This window comes from Penicillium solitum (genome assembly GCF_028829755.1).
Source record: "Penicillium solitum strain IBT 25940 chromosome Unknown utg000001l_segment0_segment0, whole genome shotgun sequence".
Lineage (NCBI taxonomy): Eukaryota > Fungi > Ascomycota > Eurotiomycetes > Eurotiales > Aspergillaceae > Penicillium > Penicillium solitum.
Window position 1 is genome coordinate 9,390,006 of NW_027072121.1, and position 20,829 is coordinate 9,410,834.

At 46.7% G+C, this 20,829-nt stretch overlaps 5 protein-coding genes across 5 annotated transcripts; 3 read left to right on the forward strand and 2 right to left on the reverse strand.

Moving 5' to 3' along the window:
- Positions 1-511: 511 nt before the first annotated feature.
- N7455_003622 (glycoside hydrolase family 18 protein) lies at positions 512-6,040 on the reverse strand (the record flags this gene model as incomplete). The annotated part of the gene is made up of 16 exons (XM_065604532.1): positions 512-750; positions 867-972; positions 1,033-1,066; positions 1,130-1,336; positions 1,388-1,662; positions 1,720-1,731; positions 1,815-1,879; positions 1,935-3,347; positions 3,398-3,814; positions 3,950-4,119; positions 4,178-4,278; positions 4,494-4,621; positions 4,679-4,832; positions 4,894-5,138; positions 5,190-5,875; positions 5,931-6,040. The coding sequence occupies 16 exons, from the start codon at positions 6,038-6,040 to the stop codon at positions 512-514; spliced, it is 4,362 nt and encodes a 1,453-aa protein (XP_065463023.1).
- Positions 6,041-8,296: 2,256 nt separating this feature from the next.
- N7455_003623 (muramidase family protein) lies at positions 8,297-11,447 on the forward strand (the record flags this gene model as incomplete). The annotated part of the gene is made up of 12 exons (XM_040962470.2): positions 8,297-8,874; positions 8,927-9,154; positions 9,215-9,693; positions 9,738-9,836; positions 9,898-10,278; positions 10,342-10,437; positions 10,500-10,574; positions 10,627-10,661; positions 10,719-10,950; positions 11,021-11,248; positions 11,306-11,342; positions 11,405-11,447. 12 exons carry the CDS (start codon positions 8,297-8,299, stop codon positions 11,445-11,447), a joined length of 2,511 nt encoding a protein of 836 aa, XP_040807094.2.
- Positions 11,448-11,788: 341 nt separating this feature from the next.
- On the reverse strand, positions 11,789-13,293 carry N7455_003624 (uncharacterized protein; the record flags this gene model as incomplete). The annotated part of the gene is made up of 2 exons (XM_040962467.1): positions 11,789-12,519; positions 12,570-13,293. The coding sequence occupies 2 exons, from the start codon at positions 13,291-13,293 to the stop codon at positions 11,789-11,791; spliced, it is 1,455 nt and encodes a 484-aa protein (XP_040807093.1).
- Positions 13,294-15,845: 2,552 nt separating this feature from the next.
- N7455_003625 (transcriptional regulator family: C2H2 zinc finger) lies at positions 15,846-17,001 on the forward strand (the record flags this gene model as incomplete). The annotated part of the gene is made up of 2 exons (XM_065604533.1): positions 15,846-16,697; positions 16,795-17,001. The coding sequence occupies 2 exons, from the start codon at positions 15,846-15,848 to the stop codon at positions 16,999-17,001; spliced, it is 1,059 nt and encodes a 352-aa protein (XP_065463024.1).
- Positions 17,002-19,970: 2,969 nt separating this feature from the next.
- On the forward strand, positions 19,971-20,496 carry N7455_003626 (uncharacterized protein; the record flags this gene model as incomplete). The annotated part of the gene is made up of 2 exons (XM_040962468.2): positions 19,971-20,087; positions 20,134-20,496. The coding sequence occupies 2 exons, from the start codon at positions 19,971-19,973 to the stop codon at positions 20,494-20,496; spliced, it is 480 nt and encodes a 159-aa protein (XP_040807089.2).
- Between the last annotated feature and the right edge of the window lie 333 nt (positions 20,497-20,829).

The following is a 20,829-nucleotide window of genomic DNA, read 5'->3' on the forward strand; positions in this document are numbered from 1 at the left end:
CACTACTGCACCCAAAGCGATCGCCATTGCTTTTTGGGCATAGTACCCGAGTTCACGCGATCGAGCATACTCTACTGCGTAGAGAACATGGTTGCAGCCCGATCGGGGTCTAGCAAGCGCCACCTAAACCAGACCTGGTAAAGATATCTCCGCCAGCATTTACGACGGAATTTGGTGATGCGATCTACTTGGATTGGAGCCGCAGCAGACATGCGCGTAACCAATCCCGCCGAAAGCAATCATATGAATGCTGATTAGGGGTCACAAACTAGGTAGGATTTTAGCTCAACATAAAATAAGAGCATGGGTGCCTATGTGATTGTTTCCCTGTGCCACTCTCTTTTTCAGTGCTCAGGCCTCGTCGCTTTTTGCTCACTGGGGAAAACCGAGCACGCCCCTAAGGGCGCGCATGTTCCGCTCAAGGGCACCACCATCTGTGCGCCATGGTTTTGCATCATATTGAACATCGGGCAATGTTACCCATCCACAATGACCAATCCAATGTAACAGGCTAGAGCAGCCAGTCTTCAGGGAAGGGGTTTGGGGGATCTCTGATCATTGCATTTTTCGCATCGTTCAGAGCTTTCAACCTGTCCAGCACCTCTGTGTTATCTTCTGTGCCACCCATCTCAGTGTCACTATCGTCATCGGTATTTTTAGTATCACCATCCTCCCCGGCATCTTTATCATCGCCGCCGGGATTGTAATTGAAGAAGGTGTTTATCTTGGGTACCTCATCGTCCAAAAATTCTAATCAGTTAGTGAATGTAGATCGGGGTCGCAGTGACAAATCTGGAATAAGCACAAAAAAGATGGAAATACCACAACAGCAAACAAACAGATTAACATGAACAGGGGGAGCATACTTTGTTGTTTTCTGACCGCGACATCCCATTGCTGGTACATGTAGTCTCGCCACTTGTCTCCAAAGTTCTGCTTGACATACTTCTTGGAGTTGAATTGAGGATTGATCTGAGACACCAAATTAGTCTAAATGGATTCTTCAGGTATTGAGCTACACTCATCACTTACAGGAGCAGTCTGTAGCGCTTGCTCCACGTCATCACTGATGGAAAGAAGATGTGAGCGTCGAAACAGTTGGAACATGGGGACGAGCTAGAATACGCACAAGTAGTCACCTAATCGTTTGACTTGTTTAACAAACACGGCAGAGACGGTGGGGTCCGTAACATATTGCATTGCCCACAGGGCATGTTTGCAGGCGTTGATAGCATCGTTATAATCTCGTTTGGCTCTACCACTCTTGCCATTGCCGCCTAGCCACGAGGCCATTTTTTCTGGCTGCCTGATGTTGCCGGAAAAGTTGTCCCATATTCTTTTTAGGTTAGCAATATTTTTTGATCAAAATGAGCTGGAGACCAAATACAATTTTTTGATGCCATTGACATTCGTTTCGATCAGCATCAGCTCGTCACGAAAGGTTTCTCCGCTGGGATATGCCATTGCCACTTGATTGATTGCATTGGGCTGGGTTATGCCTTTGTAAGGAAGAGGGAATGTCTGCCACCAAAACTTGTAGTAGTGACAGACGGTCCCTCTCCATGGCGGCGGATTTTTCCCCTTGTTTTTATAAGAGTCAGACCGTGGATCCTCGAACACGGTTCCTACACCAGTGGTCATTTTGGTCCAGAACGCTTTGTACTATTTTAGAAGTCAATATTGCAGAGCACGGATTAGGACTGAAAAGAGGTTACGTACCATTTGCCATTCCTAAGTGGCCGGGTTAGCAATGAGAAAAATCCAGGATGGGAGGTTGAACTTGATAGCAAGTGAAAAGATGGCAATGGACTCACAAGTACATGTTCAACGGCCCAATTCGGAGAGTCAGCCAACTCGGGCGTCGAGATTTTACCAAAGCCTACGAATACTGTTCAGCAACCATGGAAGGCACAGAGTGAATTAAGTCCACTCACTGTAGTCCGTGCAGTCATTGGGATTGAGGGGACCAAAAGTACTAAATGGGGCCGAGTCAGCTTTTGCCATGAACTTTCCCGAGGGAGGAAAGGCCGGTGCATTGGTTGTAATGACTGCCTCCCCTACGCAAAACTGCGCTGGCTCCTTTCCTCGTTTGTTAAGGACGTCAAACCCTTCATCCCGTCTAGAAAAGATACTATCCTCATCATCATAAAGATCGGTGTCTCTGTTGCAGTCTCCCGATGGGGTCTTCGTGTTTTTCGGGCACCTGAGTGCACCGCCAAGAATATCCGGAAAGAGAACCGTGTCTGAGGTCTGGTCACCCCTCTTGGCAAAGTCACCTCCCAGGTACAGACCGGAAGAAGAAATAGTGTTGGCACTCATCTCCTGGCCTCGTTTGTTTGTGGAACTCTTCCAGGGATAGCACTTCATTGGTGATAGTTCTTTGTCCACTCCATAGATGTTGATATTATGTGCCCCTGACCCCCAGCCTGGGAGCGGGTTCTGAACACTGATATCAACATCCAGCGAATAAGCGACACCGTAGATTGCACCATCGCAAAGAGAATTAGACCCTGTACTTGCTCCCACTCGTACCGTCATGGCATTGCTGAAGGAGGAGGCGATGCGTGTATCCACCAGGCTTTCCCCAAAGGCATCTAGCTGAATTTGGAATCCAAGACTAGGGACCACCGTGAGAGTAATTGATCCATCAGCTGAAATGTTGGCATTGGTATACGGCTCGATTTTGGTATTCAGCACGTGCGGCGTTATGATAGAGGAGGACGGGAATTGCTCCAGGGACTGTGGGAACATGAACATAAATGGCTTCTCGGTGGTGAAAGTCATGCCAGATGTAATCTTCCCAGAGACCGTTGCGAGACCTTGGATTTGCGCTGTGACATCAAAGTATGGCCCCACAGTCCACAGTCCTTTGATATTGAAACTGCCTCCAAAAGGATCCCATGTATCCAACAGTTGAAGCTTTTGTGACTCGTATCGAAAGCCTGCATTCGCATCAAGCGAGCCCATTGTATCGACTTTTAGGCCGTCCAGATTGAAAAATGCATAAGCTTCGCTGAAATCAAAGTTTCGTAGTGTACCAATCAGAGAAATGCCATAGTCCAGTCTCACGGACAAATCACCAGCTACCTTGGCCGTCAACTGGGCTGTTAAGGGAGGACATGGCTTTGCCGCATTGTACAGCAACTGCTCGAAATGATAGTCCTTCTTGAGTCCATAGTTGCTGTGAGCATCTAGGAGATTTGTGAAGCGAGTGAGCCACCATCTGTCATTGGATGAGTAACCACGCTTTTTGCTTTGGTGCTGCTCAAACCAATCCATGTGAAACTCGCGCCATTCTGTAGGGCTTCGCTTTTTTGATGACCCAGATGGAGAGGAAGCAACGACCTCTTTTATGGCAGTCAGTACAGAAAAGCCGACTAGAAAAAAGCAGACATACCGTCCCAATATCCTGGATGAGCCGACGCATCAAAGCGCACGTGAACCTCGCCACCCCCACGGCGAAGCTGCCGGAGATTATAATCGTATTTGATCTCATATACCTTGGGGCTTGCGTATAGTCGCTTTGTGAGGTTTGCTGGAACATGGTGTTCGTCAAGCTGCTTGAAAGAGATAACTCGCACCCACTCATCTGGACCGCACTCCTCGGGCAAGCGAATGATGGTACCACGAACACTGCCGATGGTGATGTCTTCACAGTTATTATCACCGCCATCTACCGTACATACAGCCTTGAAAGACTGCACACTATAGTCACCTTTAGCCGGAGTGGGGCAGTCGAACGCTTCCAGATGAGATCCATCTCGCTTTCGGAGAGACTGAACATCAGACTCAGAACCAACCATAATAGTCCACGCTGTCACTTTAGGTCAGCAACTACTCCTCCAATCTCCGGGCTAGGAAGGAAAATGAAGGGAAGGGGAGGGGAAAGACAAGACGAGAGGCAGAAAGTGAGACAGGCGATAGACAAGGAAGGAACGTAGAATCTTACCAAAAGGCTCTCCATTTGGATCATCTGCAAATGTTCCATCATACTTGGGATATTGTTCTTGGTACTCCTTGCCGGAGTGGTCAAAAGATTCGTAGTATACTGGAGGGGCTGCAGCTGGCAACTCTTCAGGGAAGAGTCTGTCAAGAGCTACTGGGAGGAAAGCTGTGCCACTGTTGACGTTGGTGGGTCAGTTTCCACTTGCTCAGACCAGTAAGGAGTTCAACTTACTTGAACGGAGGATCACAACAAAAGACCTGCTCACGACCCGCGATACAACCATTGAAACTGCCACCCTCACCGTGCCTGTTGCTGGTCATCTCGACTTGCCCCTGTGAGTTCATTCAAGAATTAGCAAACGATAACAATGATGTTCAGTGCAACTAGAGAAAGATAATCGCTTACCGAGGGGCACACGTTGCCCTTACAAGTGAAGTGAGATCCGTGCCAAGCGCAAGTAGAGAACTTTGGTGATTCAGGGCAGCAAAATGCTCTCTCATTAACCGTGCCCAACTTTTGTGGTCGATCTGCGGGACAGGAATCCCACCACGAGCTCACTGGTTTGCAAGCTTCCACCGCCGCTGCACCGCTGGTTGCTTGACAGCAGAAGGTTCTTGTTCCGCTTGAACAACACTGATCTGAGCCGTCTCCACATTGACTGAATGCAGTCGCGACCTAAGAAGAATGATACAATCAGATCTTATGGTATGTTATCACGGGGTATTTCGATACCTACTTCGCCCACATTGCACCCTTTGTTGCAATTCCTGCCGCCTCCTCGCCAGGTACAAGTCGACGGATCGGGAGAGCCCCACGGCGGGCAACAAATCTTTTGAGTGTGACCTTTTATGCATGGTCCGCCCTTTGGTGCATTGACAGTTTCAGTCTACAGCAAGCTTGTTTAGCACCCATTGAATATAGCGGGTAGTAATGGTTTGTATACTTACCAAAGCTGTGAAGCCCTCAACACAGTCAATTCCACACCGGGAGTTATAGCATTTATCGATGTTGAAATAGCTTAAGGTAGAGCTCTCCCTCACTATAGGTGTCAGATCCGTGCCTGTCACGGATTTAAGTGCCGTAAAATTGTCGTCGTCTAGATCAATTGCCCAGATGAAGAGTCCATTAAGGCCACGAGCATTAGCAAAATCAATCTTTTGCTGGAAAGTGGTCTTGTCGTCAAATGAGATCCCTAGGCACCTGATGAGTAAAAATATAAACAACGATTTGGGTGATTACTGACAGCTTTTCCCCTCGTTGTAGACCATATAGTTGACACCAGCCACATTATCATAAGTGGTGAAGATCGAACCCTTGTTACTGGCAATGAGGTCTTGGATCTCTCCGAACGAAAGAATGCCCGCAGTGTCTGTCTTTGGTCCCTTTGCACCAGCTCCCGAAAAGCGACATCCTGGTTGGAAACAGCTGGGGTCCTCAAGTTCGAAAGTGCGTCCATAGAATGCCAATCCAAGATTGACCTTGGAAGGGCTTACATCATTTCGCCATAACAGCGAGAGACTAGCATCAATTTCTGTGATATTTGTATGAGCATAAATGTGAGAACCAAACGGATCGTGCTCATCCCAAACACCGTGTAGATCGTAGGTCATCAAGTTCAAATAATCCGCCCATTTCATAAGCTCGGGCAAGTCAAACCACTGAAGATACCAATATGATGACGGGGCAGTGAAGGAGATCATGAAATCCCTGTTTCTTATAGCAAACACAGAGCGGATCATCTGTAGCAAGAGAGGATAGTTGGTGACATCCCTCTCTAAGCCCCCCCGATCACCTGCCCCAGGATACTCCCAGTCAAGGTCAACGCCACTGAAACCATACTGAACCATGAACTTGTAAAGGTTGTTGGCAAATTTGGATCGCTTTTGCATATCAGCGGCAATCTCACCGAACAGAGATTGCGTAGAAGTTCTGATACTCAAGTGTTAGATAATCAAAGGACAGCTCGCTCCATAATATGCCTCACCCATTATCACTGAACGTCCACCCTCCAATAGAGAGCCAAACACGTAGGTCCGGGTTCCTTTTCTTGGCATCGGTTACCCTGGAGAAGGATTCCTCGCTGGTTCCCGGCATGGGCACGATTTCATACTTCAACCATCAGAAGACTTCAAAAGCAGAATTCATTGCCTGTTAAGGCCTCATAGAAAAGAACATACCGTTCCGGGGTAGATGTACGCGAATGCATAGTTAAGTCCATTCAAGGCTTCTACTGGGAGCAGGGCGATATCGACAGGAGATGTAGAACTCTCTCCCTTCCAGCTCTCGTAGTAGCCTATGATTGTGTTGCGGACGTCCCCACCCGACGAAGGGCTTGCAGGTGTTCGACAATTAGATTGACATCCACCTCCGCAAAAGTCCTGTTATCATGTTCATTAGTAGTGCCGCGTTTGATACTGTATTTGATTAGGGTTGAACTCACACTTGTAGTACCGCAGAATCCAAATTGTGAACAGCAAACATTTCTGGGAAATCATTAACTTTACTATCGCAAGGCAACATCCGAAAGTGCGTTCCACGTACAAGGGACATTTAGCATGACCTGACTCCGAATCCCTTCCACAGGCTGCTTTGGCGTCGCAGTTGGAGGTGCATCCAAGGCCGCAATATGTTTTTCCATATCCGCAAACACCGCTTTCGCCGCAGCAAGCTCCATTGGAGCAAGGATTTTCCTTGTCACAGGTGTAGTCTTGATCTTGATTCACATCAGTAGCTCGACGATGAAGCTGGGTGTGATTGCGGTGTTGCAGCGCCCACATATCACTGTCTATCTGGAAGGGAAGATCGAACGATTCTTTCCAGGTATTTACTGGCTCAGCTGCATCAACAGGTGATTTATGGTCTTGGAACAAAACAAAGATGGCAAGAGATATTGACCCCAGTACAAGGAGAGAGAATTGGAGACACAATGCCCATCCCGGTCGTCGATTGTTCCGTGCCATTTTCAGACTTCCCCCGAATGAGGTATATACTGCCCGATGAAGGAACCAAAACAACAGAGCTTATGGTTTGGAGCAATGACTGTAAATAATCAAACTACTGGAAAACAGGGAACGAAACAAGTAATCAGAGAGGGCGAGTTGTCTTTGCTCTCGGGGCTAAATAGATTCAAGTTATCGCAATTACAGTAGCGTTAGACTAACGGTCACCCCGACTGCGACTCCGTCCGCAGCATCCATTCCCGAAATTTGCCTGCCCCACTGCCTCTTGATTCTTGATCGAGACAGGACAATCGGTGGCAGATACAATCCATCGGTAGCAAGCTAGCAGCCGAACCATTTTTTATTGCGTAATATTAATGTAAACGAAGAACTAAAAAGTGGGCCAACGTCCACGGATTCTTTGAGGGATTAGTGTGAAGCGGAATAGATTGCGAGAGTGGATATAGTTAGTAGTATTTTGGCCCCCAAAGCCAGCCACACGCCAATAAGGATAAGCCTACGTTTTCTCTTGATTTTCATCCTTATCGGGGGCCAAGTTTGCTTGGCCTCCTTGGCTTTTTTTCCATACGGATCTGTTGTATGAATTCCGCCCTTCGGACATGAACCGAGAAATGCATTATGAAGGGTCCGTTGAAAGGTAATATTTTCTACTAGTCGGCAATTTCATAACAGTGCTCAAAATTAGGACCAAAATAAAAAGTCCCGTACCCCTGATGGGCAAGGTCTTCCGTCGTTGCCGAGGCCCACAAACCCTTCTAATCGACACCCTTTAGATTTCCTTCAATCCTATACATATAATCATGCTGTTTGCTTCCCGTGGTTGAGTACCCTGCATGCAATACATTGTACATCTCATTGCTAGCGATTTAAAATAAAATAAAAACAAAGAGCGCGCAGTCATGTTAAAAAAGCCAGAACACCGCAGCAGATTCATGTGGACCTTCTTGCAACTGCGACACAAGTGTGGAGCCACTAGTGGAGTCATTTATGTAGTGTCTTTACTTTGTAGAATTGAATGGGGCTAAAACCAGTAATCAAGGATCTTGAAACCAATTAGTTTACCAGCCAAAGTCGGATACCAATCACCACCCGGCTCCTCGGCCCCAACAAACGCAGTGTCGTATCAACTGACTTAAGATTGCGAAACAGCGGATTCTTGATGTTCACGCTACACAGCGCGGTGAATGGAGCTTAGGGAGTAAAATATCGTATCTAGTGACGGAGAAATCTGTAGGTCCGTGGGATCCACAGGCGAGCATGGTTAAACGAGGAAATTAGAATGTTCGATGGAGCGAAAGATACGTTTTCCCTCTTTCTTTGCTATATTGAGCCAGCATATGTCTCCCAACTCTCCTTCATTCCCATCACTTGGTATACTATGCGGCTCTTCATGACACCACTTTGGTGTCAAGTACTTGGATTGGGTCTTCTCCCCATTTGTATACCATTTGTCGTCGCAAGTCCCCACGACCACATTGCTGCGCATCAAAGGGCTCACCATCGCCGAGATGCGCTTTCTTCTACAACTTTACTTGAAGCAGCGACGACCGTAGCAACTCCCCACACAAATATGCTGCTGGCAGACACCGCGACAATGTCTGTACCAACAGGATTCTTCAATATCTCCGACTTGACTATGTTTTCAAGTGATTGTGCTGCTGCATTAGCTAGCACCGTAGATTGTTCGGATATCATTCGAGATTCCGACTTTCAAAGCGGACTCAGCGCAGAGAATATCACGGCTCTGTGCACTATAGCGTGTTTCGATTCAATCACCAGTTTCCGATCGAAGGTCTTGACCTCATGTGCAAATGATGTTTACACCGACGAGCCCGTCAATGGTACCTCCTATGTCTATGGAACTGGAGTCAAGGATGATATCTATAATATTGAAGGAATCTCGATCAAGCCAATCGGGCTGGTTGATCCTTTTTTTGTTAACTACAATGTAACCTGCATGCAAGATGAGTGCGTTGGTTGCCTCCAATTGCAAGATATATCTTTGCTTATGAATATACAGCGCCAACCCTCCTGCATTTTGTTACCTTTCGCCTGTGAACGGCACCACCGGTGAGCCCGAAAGCGATCCATGCGGGAATTGCGGTCTGGGCATTATGAGAGCACAGCTCGATAATGCGGTGGGGTGGATTGACCGGCTTGCTAGCCAATACCTCTCCTCTGCATCTTCGTGTGGTGTCACAGTACCGCCGTTGGCTGAGCCTACGCCCGTATTTCTCAGTAATTCCAAGTATGCATCCCTCCTTGATAGAGTAAGGCTTCACTGACTAAATATTTCCTTGATCAAAAGAACTATGGTCAGCAACACTTCTACAACTTTAACATGCACAGGATCATATGTGCCTGTTCCAACTGGCAGCACTTGTGATGAATTTGCAGAGGCAAACTCGGTTGCAACTGATCAGCTTTTAATGGTCAATGGACTACTTGGTGGCTGTACAAATTGGCCAGGAAACCTTACGAGCCTGTGTGTGCAGGCAACTTGTCAGCCCTACCTGGTCCGACGAAATGATACCTGCATCAGTGTTTCACGTGCTCATAAGATTACGCTCACACAGCTTCTTTCGTGGAATCCAACAATCGATCCTGTCTGTGCTAATTGGCCCACCAAGATTGACCATGTGATTTGTGTGGGCAATAATGTGGGATATGTTAAGCCGAGTACATCTTTCGAAGCTTCTACCACTGCAACTGCTGTTTCCATTCCTACCAACGCCGTCGATGGATCTAATACCAAGTGTGCGAAATGGTATAGTGTTGGGAATAATGGTGCGTTATCTTGCGCTTCACTATGAGCATTGCTAATGATCTAGACAATTGCGCCTCGATCACTGTCCAGAATGGGATTAGTCTGGATGACTTTGAGTTCCTCAACCCTGAACTCAACGCGAACTGCACAAACCTCTTTCTCGGTAAGTGTTCCCTAGTTTCCTTCCTCTTGTGTTTCTGGATGGGCTCATTTCCGTTCCGTAGACTACTCTTATTGTGTACAGGCTGTCGGTGATATAGCCACCTACTCCGGATATGCCACAACCACAACCAAGTACGCAAGCCTCACAGCTGATCCAGCCATAACTTGGGCCAATCTTCCCACGGCGACTCGGCCCGTTTACAACCTAACTACGACAACTTCATCATATCCACTGGCCTCGGGCTCTTTGGACGGATGTTTTGCCACTTTCAATAACAACATGGGTGCGCTTGGATGTTGGGAAGCGGCGTCCATATTTGGTGTCAGTGTGACAAACTTCCTGCTATGGAACCCTAGTATCTTGAACGGGCAGAACTACACAATTTATAATTGCAAGCTGACAAATGAGACACGATACTGTGGTTCATTCTACAACCAAACTTGTGAGTCTTTTTCTTTGCAACGAAAAGAGTCAAACACCATACTTATATTCTTCTTCTATCCAGTGGCCTCAACCTCCACGATGGTTTGGGCTTCAGTTCCGACTGATGCCCCGGCTAATTCTACAACTGAATGTCTCGATTGGTATGAAACTGTAGACGGTCAGTCCACGTCGACCCACGAGTCAGCGATAAAATACTAAATCAGGAGGACCTGACTACAGGCGATGACTGTGACTCAATTTGCCGGTCATACGACATTCCTTTCACGTCACTGTATGAATGGAATCCAAGTGTTGGTATGTTGCATCAGTGAAGGTTGTGTCTTCTTTGCTTCTTACATATTTTTAGGGTCTGATTGCACTAACCTTTGGATGAATACCCCGGTAAGAAACAACGTCATGGCCGTCAAACCGAAACAGAGCTTATACGAATATGTCTAGTATTGTGTAATGGGACATGGCTGGTCTACCGTCAGCTATAACATGAGCACCACTTCATCTAGCACTTCCGCAACTTCTTCCACCGGGGCCCCCCCTGCCCCGACGCAGTCTGGCATTGTTGCCCATTGCCTGGAGTGGTACGTGGCTCAGACAAACGACTCTTGCACGGCGATTGCATCAGCATATAGCATCACACTTGCCCAGTTCAACGCATGGAATCCGGCTGTCGGAGGTAAATATTCTCGAATCATCCTCTATCCCTGCCGACTACATAAGTACCTTGTACTCACACAGAATCACAGAAAACTGCGCCGGCCTTTGGGTAGATGAAGCATACTGTGTGAAAGCCCCCACCACTGCTATAACGACCCACTCTACTGCGGTGACTACCTCTACCCGAGCAACTATGACGCCACCAGCACCAACCCAGGCAGGAATTCCCTCTGAATGCAACGCATACGATGTGGCTCAGCACGGTGATGGATGCGAAGTGTTCGCTTCTCGTAACAATATCACAGTTGATCAGCTTTGTGAGTAGACTCCATTTACGGAATAATGTTGAAGCTCGACATTAACTATTCGCATAGATACCTGGAATCCGGCTTTGAACAATGTTTGCGAAAAGTAAGTTGTTGAACCCTTCTGGTTCACTTGGGTGGAATACTAATAATGTTCTTTGAAAACAGTTTCTGGTTGAACGAAGCTTACTGCATCGGTGTCTCGTCTTAGATTTACCTTATTGTACTGGCGCAATAGCTTAAGTTTGGGATACTGGCAATATTCGAATATGAATTCTTTCTTGTAAGATAATAATATTATATACAATACAAGCCAGATTGAAAGTATATATAGCGTTCACTCCATATTCTTATTGATTTGTGAATGGTACCGGGTTACAGCGCAGGCTCTTTGTGGGTTGTCAATTGCAGCATGATCATCGGGAAGAAGTCAAGGGATTAAGCACAGATTGCCACCATTCATCCTCGTTATAGAGCCACTTTGTTCCTAAAGTGACTTGCAGATATTGATGTCGGTGTAAACGCTTTGCAGGATCGAATGAAACTTCTACCTCAGAGAAGGTCAAATTCAACTCCAAGATCACCTCCAGTACGCGCGGAAGCAACCTGTTTCCAGAGTTGTAAGACTTCATCGCTTGGCTCGAATGCTTTCGGATCATCACCACTAGACCAGGTCGCATTCGCTACTCCATCCCTCACCCTGTACCAAAACTCGTGTCGATTCCAGCCGTTCGTCACCTCCAAAAACATATTATCCAGCTTGGGCATGCAAAGAGCGGCATTGGCAGCTGAGAGATAATACGCATTGAACAACTCGTGAATGGGCTTAGTTCGGAATATTTTGCCCATGCGGTCCTCCGGGGCAATCCAATCTTTATCGGTGTCATCCATCTCATTATAGTCTGAGCCTGGGTCACTCGAGTCATAATCATCCTCATCTTCAGATTCTTGAGGTTCTTCCTTTGCGAACATCCAGTTTCCACTTGGAGTCACCGGCTCGTATCCCAACCACAGATCGGTAAAATGGGGCCAAAAGGGAAGCTGGAGATTGTGATTCTGTTCATCTGTGGGCCAGAATACTTCTTTTCCAAGCACACATTGGGCCCCGCCCATTTCTTTCAATTGTTGCGAGAACTCCCGTAATCTCGAGCTTAGCGGGTCTGTTTTTCCTTTCACAGTTGAAGCCGCTGGGGAATAGTTTTGATCGAAAGGGGCCACATAGCAGAAGTCAAGGTGGAGCTGCCGTATACTGGCAGGCCATAGTAGAATAGAATCCGCGAAATCTAGATTTCCGATTAGCACATACCCTACCGGGCATTGTTATGTAGCATACCGTTTCTATGGCGTTTTCTCAGTTCCGGGTCCCATTTGCAAGAATCATTCAAATAAAGCACCAGGCGGTATAGTCGAGGAAACTTCGACACGATGAAAGAACAAGAAGCTGGTTCAATTTTCCTTCTATTTATCGCTCCCATGATTTCAAGGGAAGTGATTGTGGGGACGGCCGGGCATTTGACACCAACGACCTCCTCATTGAATTGAAGGTATGATCTTTCGAATCTCTTATCCTGGAAATCATTGCTTGGGTAAGATTCTTCTATCCGCTTTTCCCGCTCCCTCTTTGCCTCAGGGGTTTGACCTAGAAGATCATCGGGGGACCGGGCCTCAATCGAAAGACTAAATTCGGCTTCTTCTTTTGCTGGCCATTTGGCCAGAGTAATGAAAAGTGAGTGGATCGATGTGGTGAAAATCTTGTTGTTTCGTTGCATCTCCCCTTCATTTTCGTAGCGCGTGAACGCGTCGTCATCATCATAGTATGACTCCAGTTGAATAATCAAATCGACCTTTCGAACATAGCTCCTTCTTCGGTCCCATGATAGCTCATTGAATTCTGCTAACCGCTTGGGGGTGTTGATTTTGAGGGATGAAAATGTTTTGCTCTCGATGATCGCCTGCCAGTCGCGACTGATTGTTGCATATTTGGCTAAATGGAGGTCGTCGTGGGAAATGTACTCCAAAATAATGGATGTCAACTCTGGCGGTAGTGAAAAGCCCATATTGTCTTGTTGAGGACAAAGCTCAGGGGTCGTGCAGTCTATAGCCGCCTGCGCCAGAGTGGGATTCTGCCCATAGTAAATTCTGACCGCCTTATATTTATATCTTTTTCTTAGGACGGGCATTAAGAATTGGCAATTCACTGGGCTGCTTATCTCCTTCATTTTCCTGGCCTGTCGAGCGGTTTGGGGCATCCATTTTGCCCACAGGAGAAAGTCAAAGGCCTGGGTAGTACCGTTTCCATCAGACCTTGGTGTCTCTTATATATAAGAGACTATGCAGACGCAGGTGACTAAATACTGAGTTTTACCATCACAACAGTAACGTATTTCACTACCGAGCCGGCCACACCACCCAAAACGCGTCCATGAATTAGCACTTAGTCAATTCAACCACCCACCATGCCACCAATTCACTCCCGAAGCTCTAAAAATTTAGTAGAGCAAGAGGGTAGAATCTTATTAGCTACCGAGGCTTTTAAGAATCAAGAAATCTCTTCAATTCGTGAAGTGGCGCGCCGTTTTAACATACCACGTTCAACCCTCCAAGACCGACTACGCGGCTACCAACACCACACGATTTCTCGCGCCAATTCATCTAATATAACTAGAATTGAAGAGGAATCTCTTCAAAAATAGATACTCTCTATGGATTCTCGTGGAGCAGCCCCCCGGCCCTCTACCGTTCGAGAAATGGCGGATCTTCTTCTTCAACAACGTGGAACCACCCCGGTTATTTCGGTCGGCGAAAATTGGGTTACAAAATTTATAAAACGGCACCCTCTTCTTTCCTCCCGATTCTCGAAACGGTATAACTACGAACGTGCGAAATGCGAAGACCCGAAAATCATCGGGGAGTGTTTTAAACTTGTTCAAAAAACCATCCTTCAATTTGGGATCGACCCCAATGACGTTTATAACTTTGACGAGACCGATTTCGCGATGGGATAACAGCAACCGCGAAGGTTATTACGAGGAGTGAATACTACGGTCGGCGACCGGTTTTATAACCTGGAAATCATGAGTGGATGACGGTGATCGAGTGTACGAATGCTTCCGGTTGGGTGCTTACTCCGTGTGTGATTTTGAAAGGCAAAGTCTTTATTGAATCTTGGACCTACGGCCTTCCGGATGATTGGCGATTTGAACTTAGTCCGAACGGTTGGACCTCCGATGAAATTGGAATTCGATGGCTTCAAAAACTCTTTATTCCTTCGACTTCTTCACTTCCGAAGGGGAGGTATCGACTTTTAATACTCGACGGACACGGTGGTCATTTAACCTCGAAATTTGATGAAATTTGTGAGCAAAATGGTATTATACCAATCTGTATGCCTCCGCATTCATCCCATCTTTTACAGCCTTTTGATATTAGCTATTTCGCGGTGTTAAAAAAGTCCTATAGCCGGCTAGTTGAAACAAAAATGCGGAGTAGGAAATCATATCGATAAAGATGATTTCCTTCCGGCATACCTAGAAGCACGAATTGAAGCCTTCAAATCGGAAACGATTAGAAATAGCTTCGGAGCTGCCGGTTTAGTGCCTTTTGCACCCGATGGAGTGATTTCAAAGCTTGATATCTGGCTTCGAACACCTACCCCCCCCCCTAGCAGGGGTAGTGAATCAAGCCGAAATCTTACCCCAAAAACACATTCTACGGAGAAAGAACTACGTCGACAGGCTTCATCAATCAAAGCTTTACTTCGAACAAGATCTCGAAGTTCCACTAAGCCCATCGGATCGTGCATTAAACCAGCTTATAAAAGGCTTCCGCCTTACAATGCAAGGTGCCATCTTACTCGCGAAAGAAAATAAGGAATTACGTGCCGCCAGAGATCTCGATGTCTGAGACTAGTTTGGACTCGATCGCATCAAGAAAACGAGAGCCGAGAAAATCCGAGTGACGCAGGTGGGACGGTGGGAGGAATGAGGGAGAAGCAAGGAGGAGAGAAGAAACGGGAAATCAATGAAACTCACAGATAATTAAACATTGATCCTTGAGATCTCTGGGCAAGCCAAGTAAGGTCTCAACACGAGAGGGGACTCTCTTCGAGCTCGTGTCCCCAGCCGAGCGCAAGATCGCCCCGCAGACGAAGGAAAATATTTACCTACTGCCTTCGCGGGAGCTTGTCCAGGCATGTTGCTGCCACTAAGAATTTCATTGCCTGGCAATCCGACCTTGAGAAATGCAAACGGGTTCAGGCCTTCCAGAACGATCCTCGCCTCGTTACTGTCACGGTCAGGATTAGGATTGGTTTATGGTACTGTACATACCGGGCTGGGAATTCTATCGGTTCCGAGAGATGCAGTATGGACTAGTACTAGAATTAACCAATGAGGCCATTGCACAGTACTTGAGATGTGTATTTCTATATAATCCTGATAGCAAAATAAACGGGCGCTATCAAGCTGATTCAGCAGTTGATGCCTTGGGAATCAGGAAGCAGTGGGTGTTGAATGAAACAAATAACGCTAGTAAGATTCCTCTCCACTTTAACCGACACTATTCAATTCCACGCATTCAACCATCTCGCTACTAGTCTGGTCTACTCATTATGGCATTCTGTTCCTCGTGCAATCGATCGTTCAGATCCGAGACCTCCCTTGACCAACACATAAAAGACTCACCAGCCCATGCTATAAAGTTCTACTGTGGCCTATGTTCGATCTGGCTCCTCGACATTGATGCTCTTGAAGAACACATCCGAACCTCCCCTCCTCACAGTGCACCCACGCGCAACACATCCAAGTTCAAGTGCGATATCTGCTCGACAACTTTTGTTAGCCAGAACTTCCTTAACGACCATCTCCAGTACTCACCTCTGAATGCCACCTCATTCGCACACAAACTTTACAGTTTAGTCTACCTTACACGAAAAGAATTAGAAGAAAATCTCCAGAATTTACAAGCGCATACTCCAAACTTTGAATGCAAATCTTGTACACGCCTCTTCAATGACCAGAGCGCTCTTGATCGGCATCTTCAGTCTTCGTCGGCTCATACCCCAACTTTCGAATGTGATCCATGCGATCGATCATTCGTCAGTCAAGATGCGCTAGATGCACATATACAAAGCTCGAAAGCTCACGCTGGAGAACGTCACGGTGTCCCTTTACAAGGATATCGTTCAAACCCCACACCACTAGACATCTTTTTCGCATACTATACATCCTTCAAATACGACCCCACACTTCCACCGTCCGTATCATACGCAAAGCTCGTGGACTTCTACGACTGGGATAGAAACGACCCGGAAGCTCGAACAGCACGCAGGGAGTATCAAAATTCACTGGAAGATGAAGTCCGACTCTGGTTTGGGTCGGAGAGCGATCTTGCTTCCTGGCATTCTCTTTGTCGGGCTGTTGGGATTGAACCATTGCCTAGGACTTGTAATGCTGCTAGAGTGGTATGTAAAAATTATTTCCCTATCTTCTTACCTGTGGGGTTTGACTTTATGGAATGGGACATGGACTGGTGGCTGACGTCGTCTGCGTTCTATTTAGGCTATCCGAAATGTATATGTCAATATTGTTGATTTGATTCATTGGGCTCGTATGGGGCTGGGAGATAGGCCGGTTCACCGGTTCAAGAATATTGGGGAGCTGAGTGAATATACTAAGCTCACGAATAAGTTCTATTCCTGTAGAGGTCCTGAAAAAGGGGAGGATAATGTTGTTCTTCGACATTTGCTTCGCCATATCCTTTCCTAAGACTATTTTTACAATGGATTGATACATGTGCTCAAGCTGTCACCAGGTTAATCGGGCGGGGAGTGGAGTTTGGTCTACCAGAAGATAATGGACCCTTACTGATAGCTTTGTTCCATTCGCCAGTCCTGGATGTGCTAGGCCAGATTTAGATTGAGGCGGGTCTGGCCAAACCTTGACAAGAGCCAAATATTACCAATATTTCCACCTTGATAGTTTGCGGTCCGATAGAGCCCCTCCGCCCAACAGAATGCGACATCCGCTATTAAGGTGTAGAGCAGTCCTAGATGTGAATGTTTTTGTGAATCGCAAGTGTTGTGAAGAGTAGTGTGTTGTGGTTAGACGTCGGAAAAAACCGTCAAAACCAAGGCTTGGCGGGCCTTAACCTTGAGCTCCAGGGACCGCCAAGAAAAGTTCTAGGTATAAATAATCATAGATTGTCCTAATTAGGAAATAATTCACTTATAAATCATAATTTATACACCTTTTATCCCTCTTGGCGGGCCTTTTAGCGGTCCTCTTAGCGGTCCCGGTCCCGGAATTTAGGACCTGGCTCGAACTATTCCTAGGTCTAGTTGTGGTGAGTGTTCTGGTTGGTGTGGGTGGTGGAAGGTGACCGTTTTGGTGATCGGTCGGGCGCTTGATGTGAGTGTTAGTGTGAGTGTTGCGAGTGTCGTGAGTGTTGCACCCACATGACAGATGTATCGATTTGCATTGTTTCAACTCCGTGTCACTTTTTGTCCCATCTTTTGGTGAAGTTGGCTTACAACCCCCAGTCTGATTGAGCTGGTCGAACGCAATCAACAGATTCCCTTTTCCATTATGGTCATGCAATAGATACGCCCAAGACCAGACCTAATTGGTGTAGAAGCATGTGATGAGGTGCCGCTCAAACATTACGATTCGTTGGCTCAATCGAATATCTTGATGTGATGGACTCTATTCCTCACGTAGTCATCGCTTCAGGCGGCGATTGCAAGTCACCCGAACCTACTCTACATTGGAATGCCTTCACCCTATAGCGATCGGGAGAATGAAGTTAGCTTTGCCACAAAGACAAGCAATTTATTGAAAGCTTTGGAAAGCTTTGGACGAGCATACAATCAACATTACCGAGTATTCCCCAATAACTACAAACTATATTTCCAGCCAATGTGGATCAATATCTATTCATCGGTGATTCTTGGGTCTTGAGCTCTCGTTGGTTTGGCTATGCCTCGGGGTAAAAAGGTCATCTTGCCCCCTCTATTCCTACCTAAGATGACCAGTGTTATATTGGTAAGCTATCAATAACAGGTTTTTGCCTCACCTTCTCCTTGCAGCGGACTTGAAATGGCCGTCTGCGGAGGTACGGCTTACCTGTCATGAAGACAGACAGGAAAATCAGCGCGCCTCGGTATCTTTTGAATATGTAGGCTAGGAAAAACTTTACTACCTGCCCTCCAAGGAAAACAAGGATCACCCATTGGACGCTAGTAGCCTAATCCATGACTCACATGTTCTGGTGGCCAAGACTAGGTACAAAGAGACGGCAAAGAGCTGTGGCTCTTGCGCTCTTGCACTGTGGTCGAATGTCCTCGGTTCTATTGAAAATCGCATCATTTTCAAAATCAGTGGAATTCAGACTTGTCAGGCTAAGGTTCATATACCTGCGACGTGGATATTCGCGCTTTCTCTTGTGAACACACACAGAGACAGTACGATAGATCAGCTCAGTCGACTGCTATAGCGGAGACATCTTTGGATAAACACTTTGACCAGCTAACCCAAAACTCGTATCTTTGATCGGCGGGCGTGAATGGCAGTGCATCTGGTGGAGATACATCCCTCACATGCGCCGTCTGGCTTGCTGGTCCATGATGTATTCTATAAAGCCAGTACAGCGGATTTTAGTACTGGGTCAAAGAGAAAGAACTTATCAAATGCCTCGGGCACAAAGCTTGCTCGATTTTGCGTAGTCAAATGATTAAATTGTAGAGCAAATTGCCGGGGGTAGAGGACGTATTTATAGGCTTCTTGGCTCCTTCTGTTGCGCAAGTGCTCTGCTTGGTAGAAAGCGTTGATGGACACCTCTCTTAATTGAGGCCTGTTGAAACCCGTGGCTTCTTTTTACAGCGACTATTTGCACCGACCTTTTTGATACCTTCAATGCTCAGCACGAGAGACGAGGAAGAGCCGTGTTGAAGAACAGGAAGCTGAGTCGGTCAAGAAACCTTGGCTGACTGTTGAACCCTTCACGGCTCTCTAAAATTGAGGCACTGGATACTATTCAATCCGCAATGACAGGCTCATATTTGTGTTGTGATCATCTCATCTGTGAGCGACTCAGCGTTGATTCACCGAAAAGCGCCTTCAATTTTATCCCTAGAAATCATAGAATTTTTTTCCTAGCCTCGCTTTAGTGTTGTGTTGGTTGTGTTGAGCTGTGGGTCTGTCCGTCTAGACTGCGGAAAGCGAGGTCACAGTAGGATGTGCGGGTGATCGACCCGTCAACCCGTTGAAGCTTGGCCCAACGTTGTCAACACTCAATTTTCTAACTTGTGACCATGAAGATACATTAAGTTATTTTTTCGCTTTCTTTTTGGACCTTTTTTTTAGGTTACTGTAAGTTCTATAATGTTCCGTTTGTCGACTTTCTGAGACTTTCAACGAGAGTGGAAAGAGGTGTCCGATTGAAATATATATCTCCCCGATGAGCGCTCATATCTGACCTCAACATCGTGAGGCTTGATCAGATTTCCTCGACCGACTCGTTGATCACTATCCTATGATCAAGTTGACTGTCAACAGCCCGCTGAAAAGTTGTTTTTGAAAAGTAAAACAACTCCAGTCAAAATCTGACTGCTTCGGTTGACCGTTGTGGTGATTATAAAACCCAGTCCGTAGCCACACGCGTGTGCATAGTCTATAAGAGACACCAAGGATCGATGGAAATGGTATTATCCAGACCTTGACTTTCTCCTGCAAACAAAATGGATGCCCCGGGCATCTCGCCAGACCAGGAAAAAGAAGAAGAACAGCAGCCCAGTGAATTGCCCATCCTTGGTGAGAAAGACAAATCACAGGAAAGTTCTGACCATGTCCCATTGGTAAGTGAAACGATTCGGCTTCAAATGCCTTTGCTGACCATTGCAGCCCTCCCCTTCGCAGCAGGAAGCAGAAACAAGACACGCCCTGGCGACCGAGCCATTTCAACCGATCTTGAAGGTTCTAGCAGACCTCGAGCGCGACGATCCCAAGTTCGCCTTTCCAACAGCTCGACTTGTCGGACTCTATCGACGCCTATGGGAGTCGTGCGTGTCCAAGCACATCACAAATGAGGGATGTTTCGGTCAGAAATCGATTCTACAGACTCGTCAGATGGATACATTCGAAGCGTCCGATACTCTCCCAGGTAACTGGAGATATGACAGAGCCATCGAATTGGCGTCTTTGAATGATGCCAATATAGATATGGGTTTTTTGAATCGCGGGCAGCCTTACGAATGCCGATTTTGAAGACTCATTTGCCTACTCGAAAGATCTTTCTAGAGATTCTAGGACTGCCACCGGGTGGTTCACAATGCTACATGCGGGAGATTCATTCTTCTCGTCGCTCAGCGAATTGGCCGCTTTTGGACATTTGTTATTAGTGCTGATATGTCCCCGAAGGATTCCGATGGCCCCGATCAAGCAGCGCCGATCTGCCTGGACCAAGCAATCGACAAGACCACGTTCGAAATACCCTCTTACCGAGGGCTTTAGGGTTTAGGGTTTAGGGTTAGGGTTTAGGGCTTAGGGTTTAGGGTTTAGGGTTTAGGGTTTAGGGCTTAGGGTTTAGGGTTTAGGGTT